The 17,490-nt window shown below is 36.2% G+C and overlaps 1 protein-coding gene across 5 annotated transcripts in view; it reads left to right on the top strand.

The window, feature by feature from the left end:
• The window catches only part of COL14A1 (collagen type XIV alpha 1 chain), a 243,560-nt gene that overhangs the window by 147,507 nt on the left and 78,563 nt on the right, over window positions 1–17,490 (top strand). For all 5 annotated transcript variants that reach the window (XM_060195648.1, XM_060195647.1, XM_060195649.1 and 2 more), the window contains 10 exons: window positions 2,783–2,839; window positions 3,562–3,701; window positions 5,465–5,588; window positions 5,772–5,915; window positions 6,743–6,907; window positions 8,175–8,213; window positions 8,369–8,507; window positions 11,368–11,510; window positions 12,824–12,933; window positions 16,218–16,376. In XM_060195648.1, coding sequence (XP_060051631.1) covers window positions 2,783–2,839; window positions 3,562–3,701; window positions 5,465–5,588; window positions 5,772–5,915; window positions 6,743–6,907; window positions 8,175–8,213; window positions 8,369–8,507; window positions 11,368–11,510; window positions 12,824–12,933; window positions 16,218–16,376 — 1,220 coding nt within the window. The remainder of the gene's footprint in view (window positions 1–2,782; window positions 2,840–3,561; window positions 3,702–5,464; window positions 5,589–5,771; window positions 5,916–6,742; window positions 6,908–8,174; window positions 8,214–8,368; window positions 8,508–11,367; window positions 11,511–12,823; window positions 12,934–16,217; window positions 16,377–17,490) is intronic.

Genomic DNA, 17,490 nt, shown 5'->3' with positions numbered 1-17,490 from the left:
GTCAAATGGATGTCATTAGCTTTTTATTGCTGTGACTGTGTTTTATGGATGGAAGATTACATGATCTTGAAGTTTTTAGGATCTTTGTAGTAGGCAAGATTTAGATAAACAAGGTATGTTGAGACTATTCTGGTACTGTGGTCTAGAGTAGTTAAACATGTCTGAACTCTTTTTCATATCAATAAAAGTAAATACTTACACTGTTACTTCCTGCGATGGTCATAAAAAGCAAGTGAAAACTTTTTTGAGAAACTTTTTAACCCACATCTTTGTGAGCAAATACTTCTTTCATTGTCATTAATGCTTTTTTATTATTATTCAGAAACTGATGGCTAATAGGTTAGATCATACTGCCTAGCCATACTTTTTTGTTGTTGTCATTGTTGTTCATTTGTTTTACAATGTTTTTTTCAGTATTTAAGTTTTGACAGCTTAGGGACCATATTGAATATAAACTCACAGCACTGATATGCTGTGAGTGATGTAACTGTTGCATGTGCTTTCAAGTTTGCTGTTCCTTAATGTTTTGGCTAGTCCTTTTTTTTATATTCAATACTTACTTTCTGAAAACATTTTAATTTTAACATTTGGAGCCCTTTTTCTAGTTCACCTTCCTTTTTTTTTATTTATTTTTTTAATTTATATATATATATTTTTTAAATATTTATTTTATTTATTTATTCCCTTTTGTTGCCCTTGTTGTTTTATTGTTGTAGTTATTGTTGTTGTTGTCGTTGTTGGATAGGACAGAGAGAAATGGAGAGAGGAGGGGAAGACAGAGAGGAAGAGAGAAAGACAGACACCTGCAAACCTGCTTCACCGCCTGTGAAACGACTCCCCTGCAGGTGGGGAGCCGGGGTTCGAACCGGGATCCTTATGCCGGTCCTTGTGCTTTGCGCCACCTGCGCTTAACCCGCTGCACTACAGCCCGACTCCCCTAGTTCACCTTCCTTAATGTCAATATTACAACTGCTAATTCCCAAAACTAACTTGGAGTAAATATTTTCCTTATATGTGAGACATCTGTCTGCTTTTGATGTCCACCCACTGGCTTTTGTTAAACCTCCTGTTATAATGCAGATTAATATTCTAACAATTTATCACAAACTTGTAGACAAGGACTATCCCTATGCCATATATAGATCATGCACAATTATAGCAATGGTTCACTTATTTTAAGGCAAAATAAACTGGGCTTTAGTAATATTTTATGATATTTTTAGGAAAGCATTGAAATTGTATTTTTTAATATTCAGATTACTCAGCTTTTTAGTACTGAAAGTTATTAGTTTCAAAAATTACATTTGGAAGTAAAATATATGTGTGTATATACAAATTATCATGCAATAAAAGTTGTAAGGTATATTGTCAGCTTTCTTTCTAGAAGTTTCCACTTGGATCACCTACAATAAATTTCACTTGATATGTAGGTAGGCAGATAGATGAATAAACAGATGGGTATAGATACAGATTTGAGCAACCAGAGCACTGCTCAGCTAGGTCTTAAGTTGGTACTAGGAATTGAACCTGGGACTTCTGTCACCTGAGGTATATCTCCCTAGACTTAGAGATAGATATTATATGATGCATATCAAGTTTATTTTAGATATCTCTCTATTTGGATATAGGTCTATATAGTCAGATTAGTATACATAAGATGAATATAATTTTATGTTTTACAAATGATATTCTGTGACTTGCTTTGTCAAATAATCTCAATTTTTTTCATATAAGTAATATTCAGTAACTTGATCTTTTTCAAATGGTAAATCACTTTACTAAAATAACTTCACTTTATTGGCTCTCAGATTGGAAATGACCTTAAAATTCATCTCTGCCAACCCTTTCTACTAGGGAAGGAATTCCCTTTACAGCGTTCCCAGCAAATAATGAGTTTGCCTGAGGTCAGATACTTGCAGTTACTTGGCATTTACTATCTTTAGAGACTAAAGGATTAGCCAAGGGATTTTTCTTAAAATTTTAGTGTCAAATAAAAAAAATAGAGGCAAAGAGAGAGAGAGAAAAAAAAGAGAGAGATAACAGCACTGAAACCTCCTTCAGTGCAGTGGGGATTGGACTTGAATCTGGTTTGTGCACATGGATAAACAGCACACTATTCAAGTAAGCTATTTTACCAGCAAAGACCATTTAAAGTGCTATTTAAAATGTGTATCTAATTATGTTATAAATTCTCAGTGCTTTGATATATGGTATGATAGTCCTTGCTCTGATGTAGTTATATATCAGATCTTTCAACCAAACCACAACTTTGTTTACTGCACAGATTTCTCACCCCTCTTGGTGTTGGCTGAACTGATATGGACACACTATAATCTCCAATGTCCTACTATTTGATCTACAGAATAGAATGATTTTAGATATAGTCTGAACTGAGAGTGAATCTGATTCCAAAAGACCTTATCCTGGGAATACCAGAAGCGGGTGAGGGCAAGGGAGATTTGACTGACCAAGGATTAATCCTCAGTCCTTTTCTTAGGCAGAATGAAAATGAAGTCTACTGTGTGTAAAAGCTACCAGAACCAGTTGGATTGCATTAACTCCTGCTGGGTACAGTGAATGGCATTTCAAGCCTTTCGTCTGAAATTGTAAGGAAGGATGGATCCCCTGTTCACAGACTGTGACTGGCTATAGTTAGTAGTCACTAAATTCTCCAAAAAGAGTCAAAATTATTGATGTCCTTGAAGAAATGTTGCTCTCTATCTTCCCCTCCTTGCCACAGATAAATAGCTAACTGATGTTTTATTCTCCTTCTTTTTTACAGAATCACTTCCTACTCAACCACCTACTTTTCCTCCCACTATTCCACCAGCAAAAGAAGGTAAAAGAACAATACAATAATGGTGTGACTAGGTTTAGGATTTCGGTTATTTCTTTTTGTTCATTTAAAGACGAAGATACTCATTTCTTGCCACATAGGTGGCAGAAATGCAGAATGTGTGTGTGTGTGTGTGTGTGTGTGTGTGTGTGTGTGTGTGTGTGTGTGTGTGTGTGTGTCTTGACTAGAATTTAAAAACTTACCCATGACCTCAGTACAAATACCTATCAAATCAAATTATAGATTAATCTGCTCCCATTGTACCCTATGATTTCTTTTTAAACCTGAATCATTTTGAAATTAATTTAACTAATTAATGAGTAGAGAACAGGATGCAGATAGTGATTGCATGAATGCTCTTCTAATCAATAGAAAATACAAAGTGTTTTCTGACTGATGCTTCTATCTTTAAATCCCTTTAGTTGTACATTTTTGCCATTCTCTCACTTCCATTGTTTGGAGTTTGATGTGTTTTTCCTCCTTAATTCTGCAAACATGATAGAAGCTTCTTATTCATGATTAGGAACTTCCATTCTAGGAAATAAATGATGTGTAAGAAGTTTAATGAACTTGAGATTAGATTATAAACTTTGAAGAATTTCTATCTTTCTTTGAGAAAAATACATTATTTACCAGAAGGTAGCTATCATCTGCTTTGTGAGCTTGATATATAACTACTATGTCTTCCTTGTATCTGATGAAAAAAATCCCTTCTTGGTCTTTAGTATGTAAAGCTGCCAAGGCAGACCTGGTGTTTATGGTGGATGGATCTTGGAGTATTGGAGATGACAACTTCAATAAGATCATTAACTTCCTATATAGCACTGTTGGAGCCTTGGACAAAATTGGTGCTGATGGAACTCAAGTAAGGCTAAGAAATGAAGTGTCAATTCATCCCAAGCCATTATTATGATTACTACTCAGAGAATATGGATAAGGAACTGTAATAATTAAGTCCATTCCCTAATGAGAGGATAGACTCACTTGGGATACAAGCAGCTTACTGATTCCTGATAGTTGAGAAAATGCCAAAAGTTGCTGAGTTTACCAAACTAAGATAACTTAAGGAAATTTTATCAGTAGATGTTTCTTTTATACACTGGAATAAAATATCTCCTTTAAAGATACGTCCAATATTTTCCCCTACTCTCAAGAACATGAAAATTCCGAGAAAGGTGTTGGTCACAGATTAGATATAAAGTCGAACATAAAAATAATGTATTCATTCAACAAATATTTATTGAGGTTTTTAAATGGCTAAGTACAATACTAACATAAGTATGATAATGTCCCTAATTTCGTAGCACTCCTAATTATTTACAAATATGTATTTATTGTTTTTTTATTTATAGGCTAGAGAAAAGATGCTCCCCCCCCCTCCGTAGGCAGGGACCAGGGACTTACACCTGGGTCCTTGTATATGGTAATGTGTGCGCTCAGTCCGGTGCACCACTGCCTGGTTCTTCTCCTAATTCTTAAAGGCAAGGAAGTAGGGAAAAGCAAATATGAAAAAAGGCAAATAAATATGTTCAAAAGGTAGAGGGTGAATACAGAGTGATATGATTTAACTTCACTGAGTATTACTTAAATTTTTATAAGGAGGGAGAGAGAGAGACCCAGTCACTACTTTGTTCTGTCATATACAGTGCTGGGGTTTGACTCCCATAGCCAGGCACATGCTAATTTGCCACTCTACTCTCTGTGGGCTTCTTACCAGCCACTGAGGGTTATTTAAATTGTGTGTGTTGGGCGGGGGTGATGGGGGGGCAGATTATTTTAAAAGGTGTGATCAACAAAAAGCCTTGTAGAACAGGGCATTTTTTAATTGAGAATACTGCTGAAAATTTGAGAGTGGAATATTTAGACAGGGATAAAGGTAAGGGCAAGAAGAACTTAAGAGGAAAATGCTTTTTGAGGTCTGAAATACCAAATGTCAGCTAGACTCTAGTGTTGAGCATGTGTGGGCAGGAGAAGGGGTGGAAGAAGAAAGCAAAAACAACACTGTCTTGAGGTTAACAGACAATTGAAGTATCATATTTTCTTTTATGCCTCCAGGGTTATGGTTAGGGCTTAGTGCTGTACTACTTATCCACTGCTCCTGGTGGCCATTTTTCATTTTTATTGCAACACTCTACTGGTGTTGCACCCAATAGAGTGGACATGTTACAGTGTTCAGGGACCCAGATTCAAGCGTTCAGACACCATCCATAAGGTGGGAAGTTTCACTAGTGATGAAGGAGGTGTGAAGTTTTTTTTTTTTAACTATCTCTCTCTCTAGCTCCTCTTTCTCCTCAATTTCTGTCTTTATCCAAAAACAAATGAAATATTAAGAAAAAATTTTATGTAAGTTACATAGAAATTTGATAAATGCACATAGCACAAAGCACAAGGACCCAGTCAAGCATCCTGGTTTGAGCCCCCAGCTCCCCACTTGCAGGAGGAGAGTCACTCTACAAACAGTGAAACAAGTCTGCAACACCATCCGGCCCCCTTATGTGAAATTTTGAACTAAGTGTGGGTTGGATTAAATAAGAAATTAAATTACAGTGATCTCATGCTGTTGTGTTTGTTCTCTGGCCCAGAGGAAGCTTATGTATACATGAAAATTAATGGACCTTTTCTATCTAGGTTGCAATGGTTCAGTTCACTGACGACCCCAGGACAGAATTTAAGCTAAATGCTTACAAAAACAAAGAGACGCTTCTTGATGCAATTAAACATATTTCATATAAAGGAGGAAATACAAAAACAGGTAAGACCAGAAAAGAAAGAACACTAAGCTAAGATTCAAATTAATTATATAATTATATCTTATGCATATTATATAATAAAAAGTGTTCCATTGATTTAAGGACATCATTCTTTTTCTTGCCATTCCTTGCTAAATGAAAATGGAAGGAAATGAAACTGAAATGTCATTTTTTTTTATTCTCAGGAAGAGCAATCAAACATGTTCGAGATACCTTGTTCACTCCAGAGTCTGGTACCAGAAGAGGCATCCCCAAAGTTATTGTGGTGATAACTGATGGGAGGTCACAAGATGATGTGAACAAAATCTCCAGAGAGATGCAATCAGATGGTGAGTTCTATATAGATTAACAGTGTGAATATCAATGAGTGACCATTTTTGTTTTCTGAATACAGATGTATGGGCTGTACTAGCATTATTTAAAACCTTTCTAAATCTTAATATTCATTGGATGGCGTGGCTTTAAACAAAATGATTTTCAAGGTGTAAATCTTACTTTCTCTTTCTGCAGTAGGATTTTTAATTTTGTTTCTCTTTCTTTGCTTCTAGTTTTATTAAATATGTTATTTTGCCGCATTTTCTAATGCTTTTGTTACAATAGGATCAGTTGTACAAGAAACTTGAGCAATCAACTGCTGTACTATGAAAAAGACTAGATAGAAACTTCTCCTCCTCCTCTGTAAAATGGAGATATAGTTGTGAAGGCTACACTACATAAAATATGTCTGACAATTGTAATTTAATATTTTTGCCAAGCATTGAACCATGATTCACCTCTAGATACTATGCATATTAACATCTCAGTTTCTGTTTGAGTAAAACCTGAGGCTGTCTTTGTATTTACATGCAATTACTAAAATATGCAGACTTAAGGATGTTGCTCAAATGGCAAATATTTGTGTCTCTGTCACTAATTAGGACATTGGCATTCTTATGATTCTTTAAAATGGAAAATTTCTTTAGGGGGATGATGGAATAATTATCACATGATGAAATGTGTGCATGCAGAACTCCTATGAACTGTAAAGAATGAATTTTCCACTCCCACTAGTCAGCTTAAGAAAACATCTTAAAATTTTGGGCTTGTCTTATATTGCATTATTTGTATATTTTGTGCAATGTGAACTAATCAGATATCTGTTCCTTGTTTGCTACAGGCTATAGCATTTTTGTAATTGGTGTGGCTGATGCAGATTATTCGGAGTTGGTTAGCATTGGCAGTAAGCCCAGTGCACGCCATGTCTTCTTTGTGGATGACTTTGACGCCTTTAAGAAAATTGAAGATGAGTTGATTACTTTTGTCTGTGAAACTGCATCAGCAAGTTAGTTGTTTTGAATTTGTACTTCCTCATGTTGCTTACAGGCTGAACTATTGAATACTGGTTGAATAGTAAGTCTCATCTTGGTTTGAGGAAGGAATATTGACTGGTAGAGCTACTTGTTTTAAGACTTTAAGTGTTATGATATTAAGCATCTGGAAGAAAAAATACCTCGGTTTAAAGTTTAAATAGACAAAAACATTCCCTAATGAAGTAAATTTGCTTAAACTAGCTGCAGCAAGTTGTTCTAGTTAGTTCTCTTGTTCCCTGCCTCTCTTACTCCTCTCCCTCCTCCTCCTTCCCTTTCCCATTTACCTCTTCCTTCTCCTCCTCCTAGAGCCTGGGCCTTGCACATGTGTGATTTCACCATTCCAAGGCTGCCTTTCCTTTATTTCAGTGAGAGAGACAGACACACAGAGAGAGGAAAACCATAGTACCCAATCCTCCCCCAAGGTATGTGCCTTCCTTGATATGCTGTTTCTCCAGCTCTTCAAATAGTTTTCAAAATGTATTGCTATTAAAAATGATTAATTTACCTTCTTCACCTCATCTTGGATGGAACTTGAAGGAATCATGTTAAATGAGATAAGCCAGAAAGAGAAAGATGACTACAGGATGATCTCACTCACAGGCAGACATTGAGAAATATGAACAGAGGGGAAAACACAAAGCAGAACTTGAACTAGAGTTTATGATTTTCACAAAAGTAAAGGATTTTGGAGATGGGGGAAGCTTTCAGGTCCTGGTGCATGATGGTGGAGTGAAGAAGGACCTGGGGGGGCGGTTAGAGTATTTTGCAGAAAATTGAGAAATTTTACACATGTACCAATGATTATATTTACTGTTTACTGTAAACCCTCCCAATAATTTTTTAAGTATAGCTTATCAAGGTCACAGATTAGAAGACCCCTCACCACCCATGCTTCTTAGTGACTGTAATGGTCTTTAATAGACCCAGGAGAAGAGAAGGAACCTGTGATCCTTTTGTGTTTTGGAGTTTTGGGTTTGCTTGTTTGTTTGTTTTAGAAGTGAGAGCATTTAGGAGCTCCAGTGGCATATTAGCATGCCGTACTTATAAAGAAGTGAAAGCATTTTAATCTTTAGGAATACACCCTAAACTATAGCAATACTACTTTGGATTCCCTCCACAATTGACTTTATATTGATTACATATTCAATTGATTGTATTTGTTTCATGTTCTCTGGATAAGGAAAAATTGTTTGGACAGCTGTCCACATTGGAGTTTATGTTCTTTGTTTTGTTTTCCAGCCTGTCCATTGGTGCACATGGATGGACTTGATCTTGCAGGTATTATCACCTTTTTTTTTTGCCAAAAGCATATATATTTAATAACTCCCTTCCATTTGGGATCCAGATTTTTTAAAATTTTAAACATAATAAAGACAAAAATTTAAGTCGAGCTATCGTTTACTCTTTTTCTATCTCTCTTTCTCTTGATTAAGGATTTAAGATGATGGAGATGTTTGGTTTGGTTGAAAAGGACTTTTCATCAGTGGAAGGGGTTTCTATGGAGCCTGGCACCTTCAATGTATATTCTTGTTACAGACTTCACAAAGATGCTCTAGTTTCCCAGCCAACCAAGTATGTTTTTGTGACAAGATATTAAAGATAATATTTTGTATCTTTATGTCATAATGTGAAAATGATGTCAACTTGAAATATGTTGTAATAACTCCTGGCAGTATATTCTATGATATTTAGTTTACTCTAAAACATCAGACTCGTACATAATTCTGTTTAAATCTGACTATCTGTGTATCTGAGAGAACAGGTGGTAGTTGATATGTGCATAGCTCATATACTGGGTATTGTCCTAAATTATGTGTATATGTCATATATATTACAGCATATTGCATCTAGCATACATATAACTTAATACACATGACAGTCATAACACTTGAAACTCTATATATGAATAATCCCATGAAGTATATTCAGTTGTGAAAGTGTGTTGGGTTTATCTATCCAGTTCATTAAAATGTAACTGCTGGATGACCTCACTCATATGTGGAGTATATAGAATTGTAACACATAAACTTGGGGGGGAAAAGGAAGAAATAGACAATCTGTCTCTTAATGCTTTATGAAAACTGTACTTGTTGGGGTCAGGGTGGTAGTGCACCTAGCTGAGCACATAAAAATCTGGCTTCAAATCCCTGGTCTCCACCTGTAGGGGAAAAGCTTCACAAGCAGTAAAGCAGAGCTCCAAGTGTCTCTCTTTCTCCTGCCTTCTCTATCCCCCCTTCCTCTTTCAATTTGTCTGCCTATTAGAGAAAAGGGGGGGGGAAGACCACCAGGAGAAGTGGGTTCATTTTCTTTATTATTTTTTATTTATAAAATGGAAACATTGATAAGGCCATAGGGTAAGAGTGGTACATTTCCACACAGTGCCCATCCCCAGAGCTCCATATCCAATCCCTTCCCTTGGTAGCTTCCTTATTCTTTATCCCTCTGGGAAAATGGACCCAGGGTAGTTATGGGGTGCAGAAAGTGGAAGGTCTGGCTTCTGTAATTGCTTCTCCACTGAGCATTGGCATTTGCAGGCTGATCCATACTGTCTGTCTCTTTCCCTAGTGGAGCAGGGATCTGGGGAGGTGGGGCTCTAAGATACATGGTGAGGTCCTCTGCCCAAGGAAGTTGGGCTGGCATCATGGTATCATCTGGAACCTGGTGGCTGAAAAAGAGTTAGGCTATAACACAGAACAAATTGTTGACTAATCATGAACATAAAGGCGTGAATATTGCAGATGAAGATTGGGGTCTCTGTTTTGGAAAAAGCTAGTAGGTCTGTTTTAGGGATATCCCAGAGGGCCCATGACTTTATTAGTTTTTGCCTGAGCCTGACATCTAATACGCAGTTGGACCCAGGTTATTGTCTGGGGAGATGATGTCATAGTTGGAAAAAAGGACTAGAAAGCTGGATCAGGGAAGAGAGTAGCTCCCAAATATGGGGAAAGTATTTAAATATTGACAATTGTAAACCCCACTGGTATGATCTTGTGCCCATATTCAGCACAGGAGCCTATGTAACCTCTGCATCCCTGTAGGTCTGAGCTCACATTTTGTGGTCACAGCTAGGAACATTCCAGGCTGCATCAATTTTAGGCCCCTCCTCGGGTATTAGAGTATGTTGTCCAACCTCCATTTGGAGAATGGAACATTCCCTACCATTATTGATCCACATGAGGGCAAGGTAGTGGGTTTATTTTCTGGGTCCTGAGCTCTAGCCCTGATTGCAATGAGGAAAAATAACTGTAGTGATTTTCGTTGATTTAAAAAAAAATAAAGTAGTTTTTTTTTTCCTTTCAAAACATTGTTTATTGAATTCTAGTGATAGTGTCTACATTATTTTGTTGTACTTTATTTGAAAGAAGTATATTTACTGTAATCATATAAAATATTTGTCATGAAGCCAGGAGATAGTTCACCCAGTGGAGTTCATGCCTTGTTATGTGTGAAGTTGGTTTTGTGCCCTGGTACTGCCAGGGAACATCATGGAGGGCACAGTAGTGATCAATGGGGGGTTGTGTATGGTCTCTCCTTTCATCTCTCCTCTCTCTCTTCTCCTCTTCTCTTCCTCGTTCTTCTTCTTCTCTTCCTCCTTCCCCCCTCTCTATCTATCTCTCTCTATCTCTCTCTCTCTCCACCTATCAATCTATCTATCTCTATCTCTCTCTTTCACTTCTTTCCCCTTTCTCCTTCCCTCCTCTTGCTGACTCCAGTTGGCCAGGAGATGACTCACCCAATAGATCATACGCTGCCATGCATAAGACCTATACTTTTGAGTCCCTGACCACCACATAAGAGCACTATGTAAACTGAAAGTTTTGCAAGCAGTGGAGCAGTGCTGTGGTGTTCCTCATCTTCTTTCTCTCTTTCTTTATTCATCTTTCACCTTCTGTCTAAAAATGAAGACAAGTCCACTAGGAGCAGCAGATTGAAGCCACAGTAACAAAAGCAACAAAAATGATTGTCAAAGAAAGGCTAGTCATCATTGGCATGGCACATGTATGAGACTCTGGGTACCTTCCTTGGCAAAAATAATAATAATGAAAATGAATATACACATATGTATTTGACATTTCATACATATAGTTTCATGTTCTTAAAAAATTAGAAATGTTTTTTTAATAACAGAATATAAAGTCATTTTAGATGAAAGCAGCATCTGGTGTTAGCTTTGGCATACTGACTAGTGACGAATATTAAGAAAATGGGTATTTGAAAAATCTTTACTGGAAGCCGAGCCTCAAATAAGACTTCTTAAAAGGGAAAAATCTTCTGCTACTCCACTGCAATTGCTCATCCAGTGACCAATTTATTCCATGTTACCATGTCCATTCATTAGTTCCTACAACAGAAAATGACTTTGCTTTTATAATTAGTTAGATAGCTTTTTTGAAAGTGTATGCATAAATTATTCTTTTTTGTCCACTTTTAGGTACCTGCATCCAGAAGGATTGCCCTCTGACTATACAATCAGTTTTCTATTCCGAATTCTTCCTGATACTCCAGAGGAGCCATTTGCCCTCTGGGAGATTTTAAATAAAAATTCTGACCCAATGGTTGGAGTCATTTTAGATAGTAAGTATATGTACTGCATAGCACCTTTATACTCATATATAATGTATGCTAACATTTGTTTTGTATATATTTCAGAGCAACTCATACATTTAAATACTGGCCATGAATGATGTAATAGTCAACTCATTTACTTACTAATTCTTTCAGTAACTACTCTTTGAATTACTACGAGGTTTTATAACTAGGTCCCGGGATACAATAGTGAGTAAGCAAGGTAGACAGAGAGACAATTATGGTGCCTAGTGGTGGTGCACCAGGTTAAATGCACATGTTACAATGTTCAGGGAACCTGGTTCAAGGTTTGGTCCCCACCTGAAGGAGGAAAGCTTCATGAGTGGTGAAGCAGTGTTGCAGGTGTCTCTCTGTCTCTTTCCCTCTCTATCATCCCCTTCCCTCTCAATTTCTAACTGTCTCTATCAAATAAATACAGACAATAATAATAGATAAAATAATATTTAAGTCAAAAAAAGTGACCAGTGATGGTGGAGAGAATGATCTGTTAGAGTTCTAGGCCCATCCAAGGATTCTCTGACCAGGACCCTAGATAATGAGGCCTGGTAGTGACCATCATCAAAGGGCCATCATCAAAGATCATCACACATTTTTGCATAGAAAAATAAGTCACGAATTTCCCAACAACCCAATAATCCCATATGTACTCAGGACTTGTAGTCAATGAAGTCTTTCAAAATGATTTAAGATTAGTTGTTCCTTTTGAAAGTAGAGAATAAACTAACGTAGGAGTGAATTCATGAAAAAAAAATACTCCTATTTTTCATAGCAAAATATCCCTTGTAGCATGAAATACTCAAGATTAGGGAGGTTTCTGATTATTTTGTTGTTTTGATAATAAAGTAAAAATTGGCTTACCTTTTTTTTTTCTAGTAGTTTCAAGTTTCACGACCTAGGAAAGATAGTTGTGATACTTCAATAATGCAAAAGATCTAGTTTTTTTTTTTTGCTAGGTTTCACTAATCTGCCTCTGCCTCTGCCACTAATCTGTATCTGCCTCTGTTCTCAGATTCAGACAGCAATCTACCATGATGACCATGTAGATGAGTGTAAAGGCAAGAAAAGCTCAGAAGAAGAGTAGGAGTCTTTGCTTAGCCATCAAAGTAGTTTAGTTATTCTGGCCAACTGAAGGCCTAGAGCAACCCAAATATGTAGATCATTTTCCTCCTTACTCACCCTCCTGTTATAAACACAGCCACAATAATAATGGGTTTTCAAGTTTGTATTGACTATTAAAAATGTACTTAGCCATTTACTATTTCTATTTTTTTCCTTCTCTTTCTTTCTTTATTTTTGATTAGATGGTGGAAAAACCCTAACATATTTCAACTATGATTACACTGGAGATTTTCAAACTGCTACTTTTGAAGGGCCTGAAATCCAGAAAATTTTCTATGGAAGCTTTCACAAGGTATTGTTTTGACTATATATATTGTTTTGAATATATATATATATTGAATATATATATTGTTTTGAATATATATATATATATTGAACTATATATATTGTTTTGAATATATATATATCACTGCTATTTCTTCTGGACAGAGACAAATGTAAAATAAAAGTTCTATAATGTTTCAAATATCAGATTTCAACTAGAGATTCAGACTTGATAGTTTTGCTATGGAGCCCTGAAATGTGTATCTCTTAAGACACTCTAGGAAATATTGATAGAAGTGAAATATATACAAATGGAGAGAAATATATACATATGGAGAGGAAAGAGAGAGAGAGAGAGAGAGAGAAGCACTGCCTAGCTCTGGCTTTGGTGGTACTGGGAACTGAACCTGGGACCTCAGAGCATCAGGCATGAAAATCTTTTGTATAACCATTATGCTAGCTCCCCAGCCCCAGGATACTGCATTATTAAGTGTTTGTCAGCTTGCTACATTATGTGTGATCAATAGAAAGGACTGCTGATCTGTCTGACAAAATGTAGATGGAAGCACAGTCAAATCATTTTAAAATGTGAAGATAGAGGACACTAATTTTTTTATTATCTATATTTATTTATTGGATAGAGACAGCCAGAAATCGGTAGGGAAAAAGGATTTAGGGAGAGAGACAGAGAAATACCTGCAGCCCTGCTTCACCACTTGTGAAGTTTCCCCTCCATGCAGGTGGAGACAGGGGGCTTGAACCTGTGTCCTATGCATTGTAACATGTGCTCTCAATCAGGTACACCACCACCCACCCTGACACTGCTATGTTCACACATACCTTTACTTTTGCTATGGAAGGTTTTGCACATCATAACCACATATTAAGAATAGATTAAGTAGTTCTTACTTTCTTTGCACTAAAAAAGTTAATATCTTTTATCTCTTCATAACAGTCCTGAGTAGGTTGTTGCTGATACTGCATTCCAAAAAAAAAAAAAAATCCAGCTTACTAGAACTATACAACCAGAAATACAAAGAACTTTTGAAATATAAAATTTAGGGGCCATGAGGTGACTCAGCCATAGAACATCAGCTTTGCATCTGTAAGGCTCTGGGTCTGAACTTTCTCTGCATGAGGGCAAAAAAAAATTCCATGAAGCATGGAATGGTATTCATTATGCTGTCTCAAAAATATATATATATTGGGCAAGGAAGGTTGTTCAGTGGTAAAGTACATGCATTAAATCCTATGTTTAATATCTTCCATTGCACTTAAAAAAAATGGCAAGGGTAGATAGCATACTGATTTGGTAAAGAGACTCTCATGACTGAGGCTACCAAGTCCCAGGTTCAATCCTCTGCAGTATAAACCAGAGCTGAGCAGCGCTCTGGTTAAAAAAAAAAAAAAAAAAAAAAAAGACCATGAAATGTGAGTAGAAATGCATGAGATCATGGTTCAAATACATCCCATCAATATATCTTTGGATATCATTATAACTAACTTCCTCTTGACATGATTTTGTATTTTGCAATCAAGGCATATTAAAAAAAATACATGATGCTTTGTGAGGGTTAAAATTAAGATTATAGGGCTAAGGAATAGCTCACCTAGCAGGGTTCTTGCTGTTCCTTGAACACGGTCCAGATCTGAGTACCAGCAGGACATGAGAGTCCCAAGGCATCTAGGTAAATTTTGGTGTTGTGCTATATCCTTTCTCTGTGTCTCCATCTAAAATTAAGAAGAAAGAAAACTTCCATCCTGGAAATGGTGAAATCTCACATTTTTGAGATACCAATGCCACCAATAAATACTATTGTATAGTATGATATAATATTTTTAGTCTAATGGTATTATTTAAAAAAAAATTAAAAAGAATCCACTGCTCCTTAGGAGATCTCAGAAGAAATAGAAGAAATATCAAGTAGAGTTTTAATAGAAAATCCCCAGTCCTGGGCCTTTAGGGAGTAGGGGAGAAGGGAGGTGACTCAAAGAAGATTAAAAGATGTTATTTTTCCTTTAGTGTGGTTGAGCACACATGCTACACATGCACACATGCACATGGACCCAGGTTCAAAATATCGCTCCCCACCTACAGGGGGAAATTTTCATGAGAGGTGTAAAAGTACTATAGGTTTCTCTCTACCTCTCCTTTCCTTCTCAGTTCCTCTCTGCCTCAATCTAATAATAAAATAAAATAAAATACAGGAAGAAATGTTTATTTTTTTATTTCTTGGGCCCCTGGCATCCTCAGTTTACTTAAAAAATTAACATATCAAATAAAGACATCTGGCAGAACCTGCTGAGTCAAGACACTTTGAGACCTGATCATGACAGCCTGACTGGTTTACTAGAGAATACAGAATTTTTCTACCTGACTTGGATCTTGCTCAACAATATAGGTACAGACTTGCAATTCTCATTCCAATGAATTTTTTATGCATCTCAAGTAAATGCTAAGCTTTACTTACTTTCCCATAACTCAGAAGCATATGTCAGGTTTGTTTAAAAACTGTTTTTAGGGGCCAGATGGTGGTGCACCTGGTTGAGCACACATGTTACAATGTGCAGAGACACAGGTTCAAGACCCTAGTCCCCACCTGCAGGGGGAAAACTTTGTGAGTGGTATAGCAGGGCTGCAGGTGTCTCTCTGTCTCTCACCCTCTTTATCTCCCTCTTCCCTGGCTGTCTCTATCCTATCCAATAGAGGAATAAAGACAATTAAAAACTGTTTTTAAAAAAAAACTGTTTTTTTTAAATTTATACATCTCCAAGTGTCTTAAGGTTACAAAAACAATCTGTATGTGTTACTAACACTGAACAAAAAATAATGGAATATCAAACCACATCATTAGTAGGTCTATTAGTGGATGTATGTTCCATTTGTCAAAGTCAAATGTGGTTTGTTTCAAGACTTCATGATAATGAAATAAACATTTTATTTTAATTTCTTACTGACTTCAGTTGGATTTTCTTTTTATATTTTTATCAAGTGTGGTCCCAAAGTTACTTTAACAAATTCATGTTTATAGAAATTATATTAATTAAATGCAAGCAAAGAAACAACATACTTGTGAAGGTTTCAATGTCATCTTTTCAAAAACAAAAACTCTTAAGAAAACATGGTTTCCCTAACAGTTTCAAGTGCTTAAAGCAAGAATATTATGAGCTAGGTTGTCTTGTACACAGTATAAATATTTATAATACGAAAAATATTCCAAGACTTAAAACCACAGAAATATAGTGATACCCTTCTAAAGGTGTTGTTAATAAATGTATTGTTAATATATTACTATCTCTACATTTACCTAGCTACATATTGTCATCAGCAAGACAATGGCCAAAGTTGTTATTGACTGCAAGCAAGTGGGTGAAAAGGCAATAAATGCATCAGCGAATATCACATCAGATGGTGTAGAAGTCCTGGGGAGAATGGTTAGATCAAGAGGACCAAATGGAAACTCTGCACCGGTAAGCAATAAGCAAAAAAAGCCCTTTTACTATTAAAGGAAAAATATAAACAATTTTCTAACAAAAAACCTTAATGAAAGGATGAGTGGATGGACAGTAGGTGAAAAGATTAATAGATAATAATTACTTCTTTTTAGTTTTTATTAATGATCAGAGTAGTAGGGTGTAATACTATAGTCCCACACCATACCCACTACCAACACACACACACACACACACACACACACGTAACCACTATAATTCTCACAAAGTTTTAGAGATAGATTGCAGTCTATCTTCTTTTTTTTTTTTGCAAGTTCCTATGTTTCAATTCTATATGTTCCACATATGACTGAAACCACCTAGTCTTTCACTTCCTTTATAACCATAATCACCTCCAGTTGACATCCAATTTGTTCCAAAGGATAGTCTCTTTTGAAAATGCAGAGTGTAGGGCAGGGGTAGATAGCATAATGGTTATGGCAAAAGGATTCCAGTTCGAGCCCTCAGCTCCCCACCTGCAGGGGAGTCACTTCACAAGTGGTGAAGCAGGTCTGCAGGTGTCTATCTTTCTCTCCCCCTCTCTGTCTTCCCTTCCTCTCTCCGTTTCTCTCTGTCCTATCCAATAACAATGATAACAAGAATAACTACAACAATAAAACAACAAGGGCAACAAAAGGGAGTAAATAATTTCTTTTTAAAAAAAGTTTCAGGTGTGCATCACTATAAATAAGCAGGAGAATTCCTTCTTTCTCAAATTATCCCTTTCCCTGCTCCCTTCTGATAAGTACTAATTTGTCTTGTTTGATTTTGTTTTGTTTAGTTAATTGTTTATTTGTACATTATAGAATAGTGAAATCAAGAGGTTTAGCTTTGTCTTAGCTTATTTCACTTAACATTAATACTACCTAGCTTTATCCATGTTTTGCAAAGGGAAGAATTTCAATTCCTCCTTTTCTATAACTAAATACTACTACTATATTTTATATACATATATTCAGATAAAGCCCCAAAGTAATACAAGGCACCTTATAAATATATGTATTCATTAAGTATAACCATAACTGTATATGCAAAAAATGAGTGTCTATACCTCTTCAAAAAATGAGTGTCTATACCTTTTAAGTTAGTAATT

The sequence above is a fragment of the Erinaceus europaeus genome, chromosome 1 (genome assembly GCF_950295315.1).
Source record: "Erinaceus europaeus chromosome 1, mEriEur2.1, whole genome shotgun sequence".
In the NCBI taxonomy this organism is placed as follows: domain Eukaryota; kingdom Metazoa; phylum Chordata; class Mammalia; order Eulipotyphla; family Erinaceidae; genus Erinaceus; species Erinaceus europaeus.
This window is presented reverse-complemented; position numbering and strand designations above follow the sequence as displayed.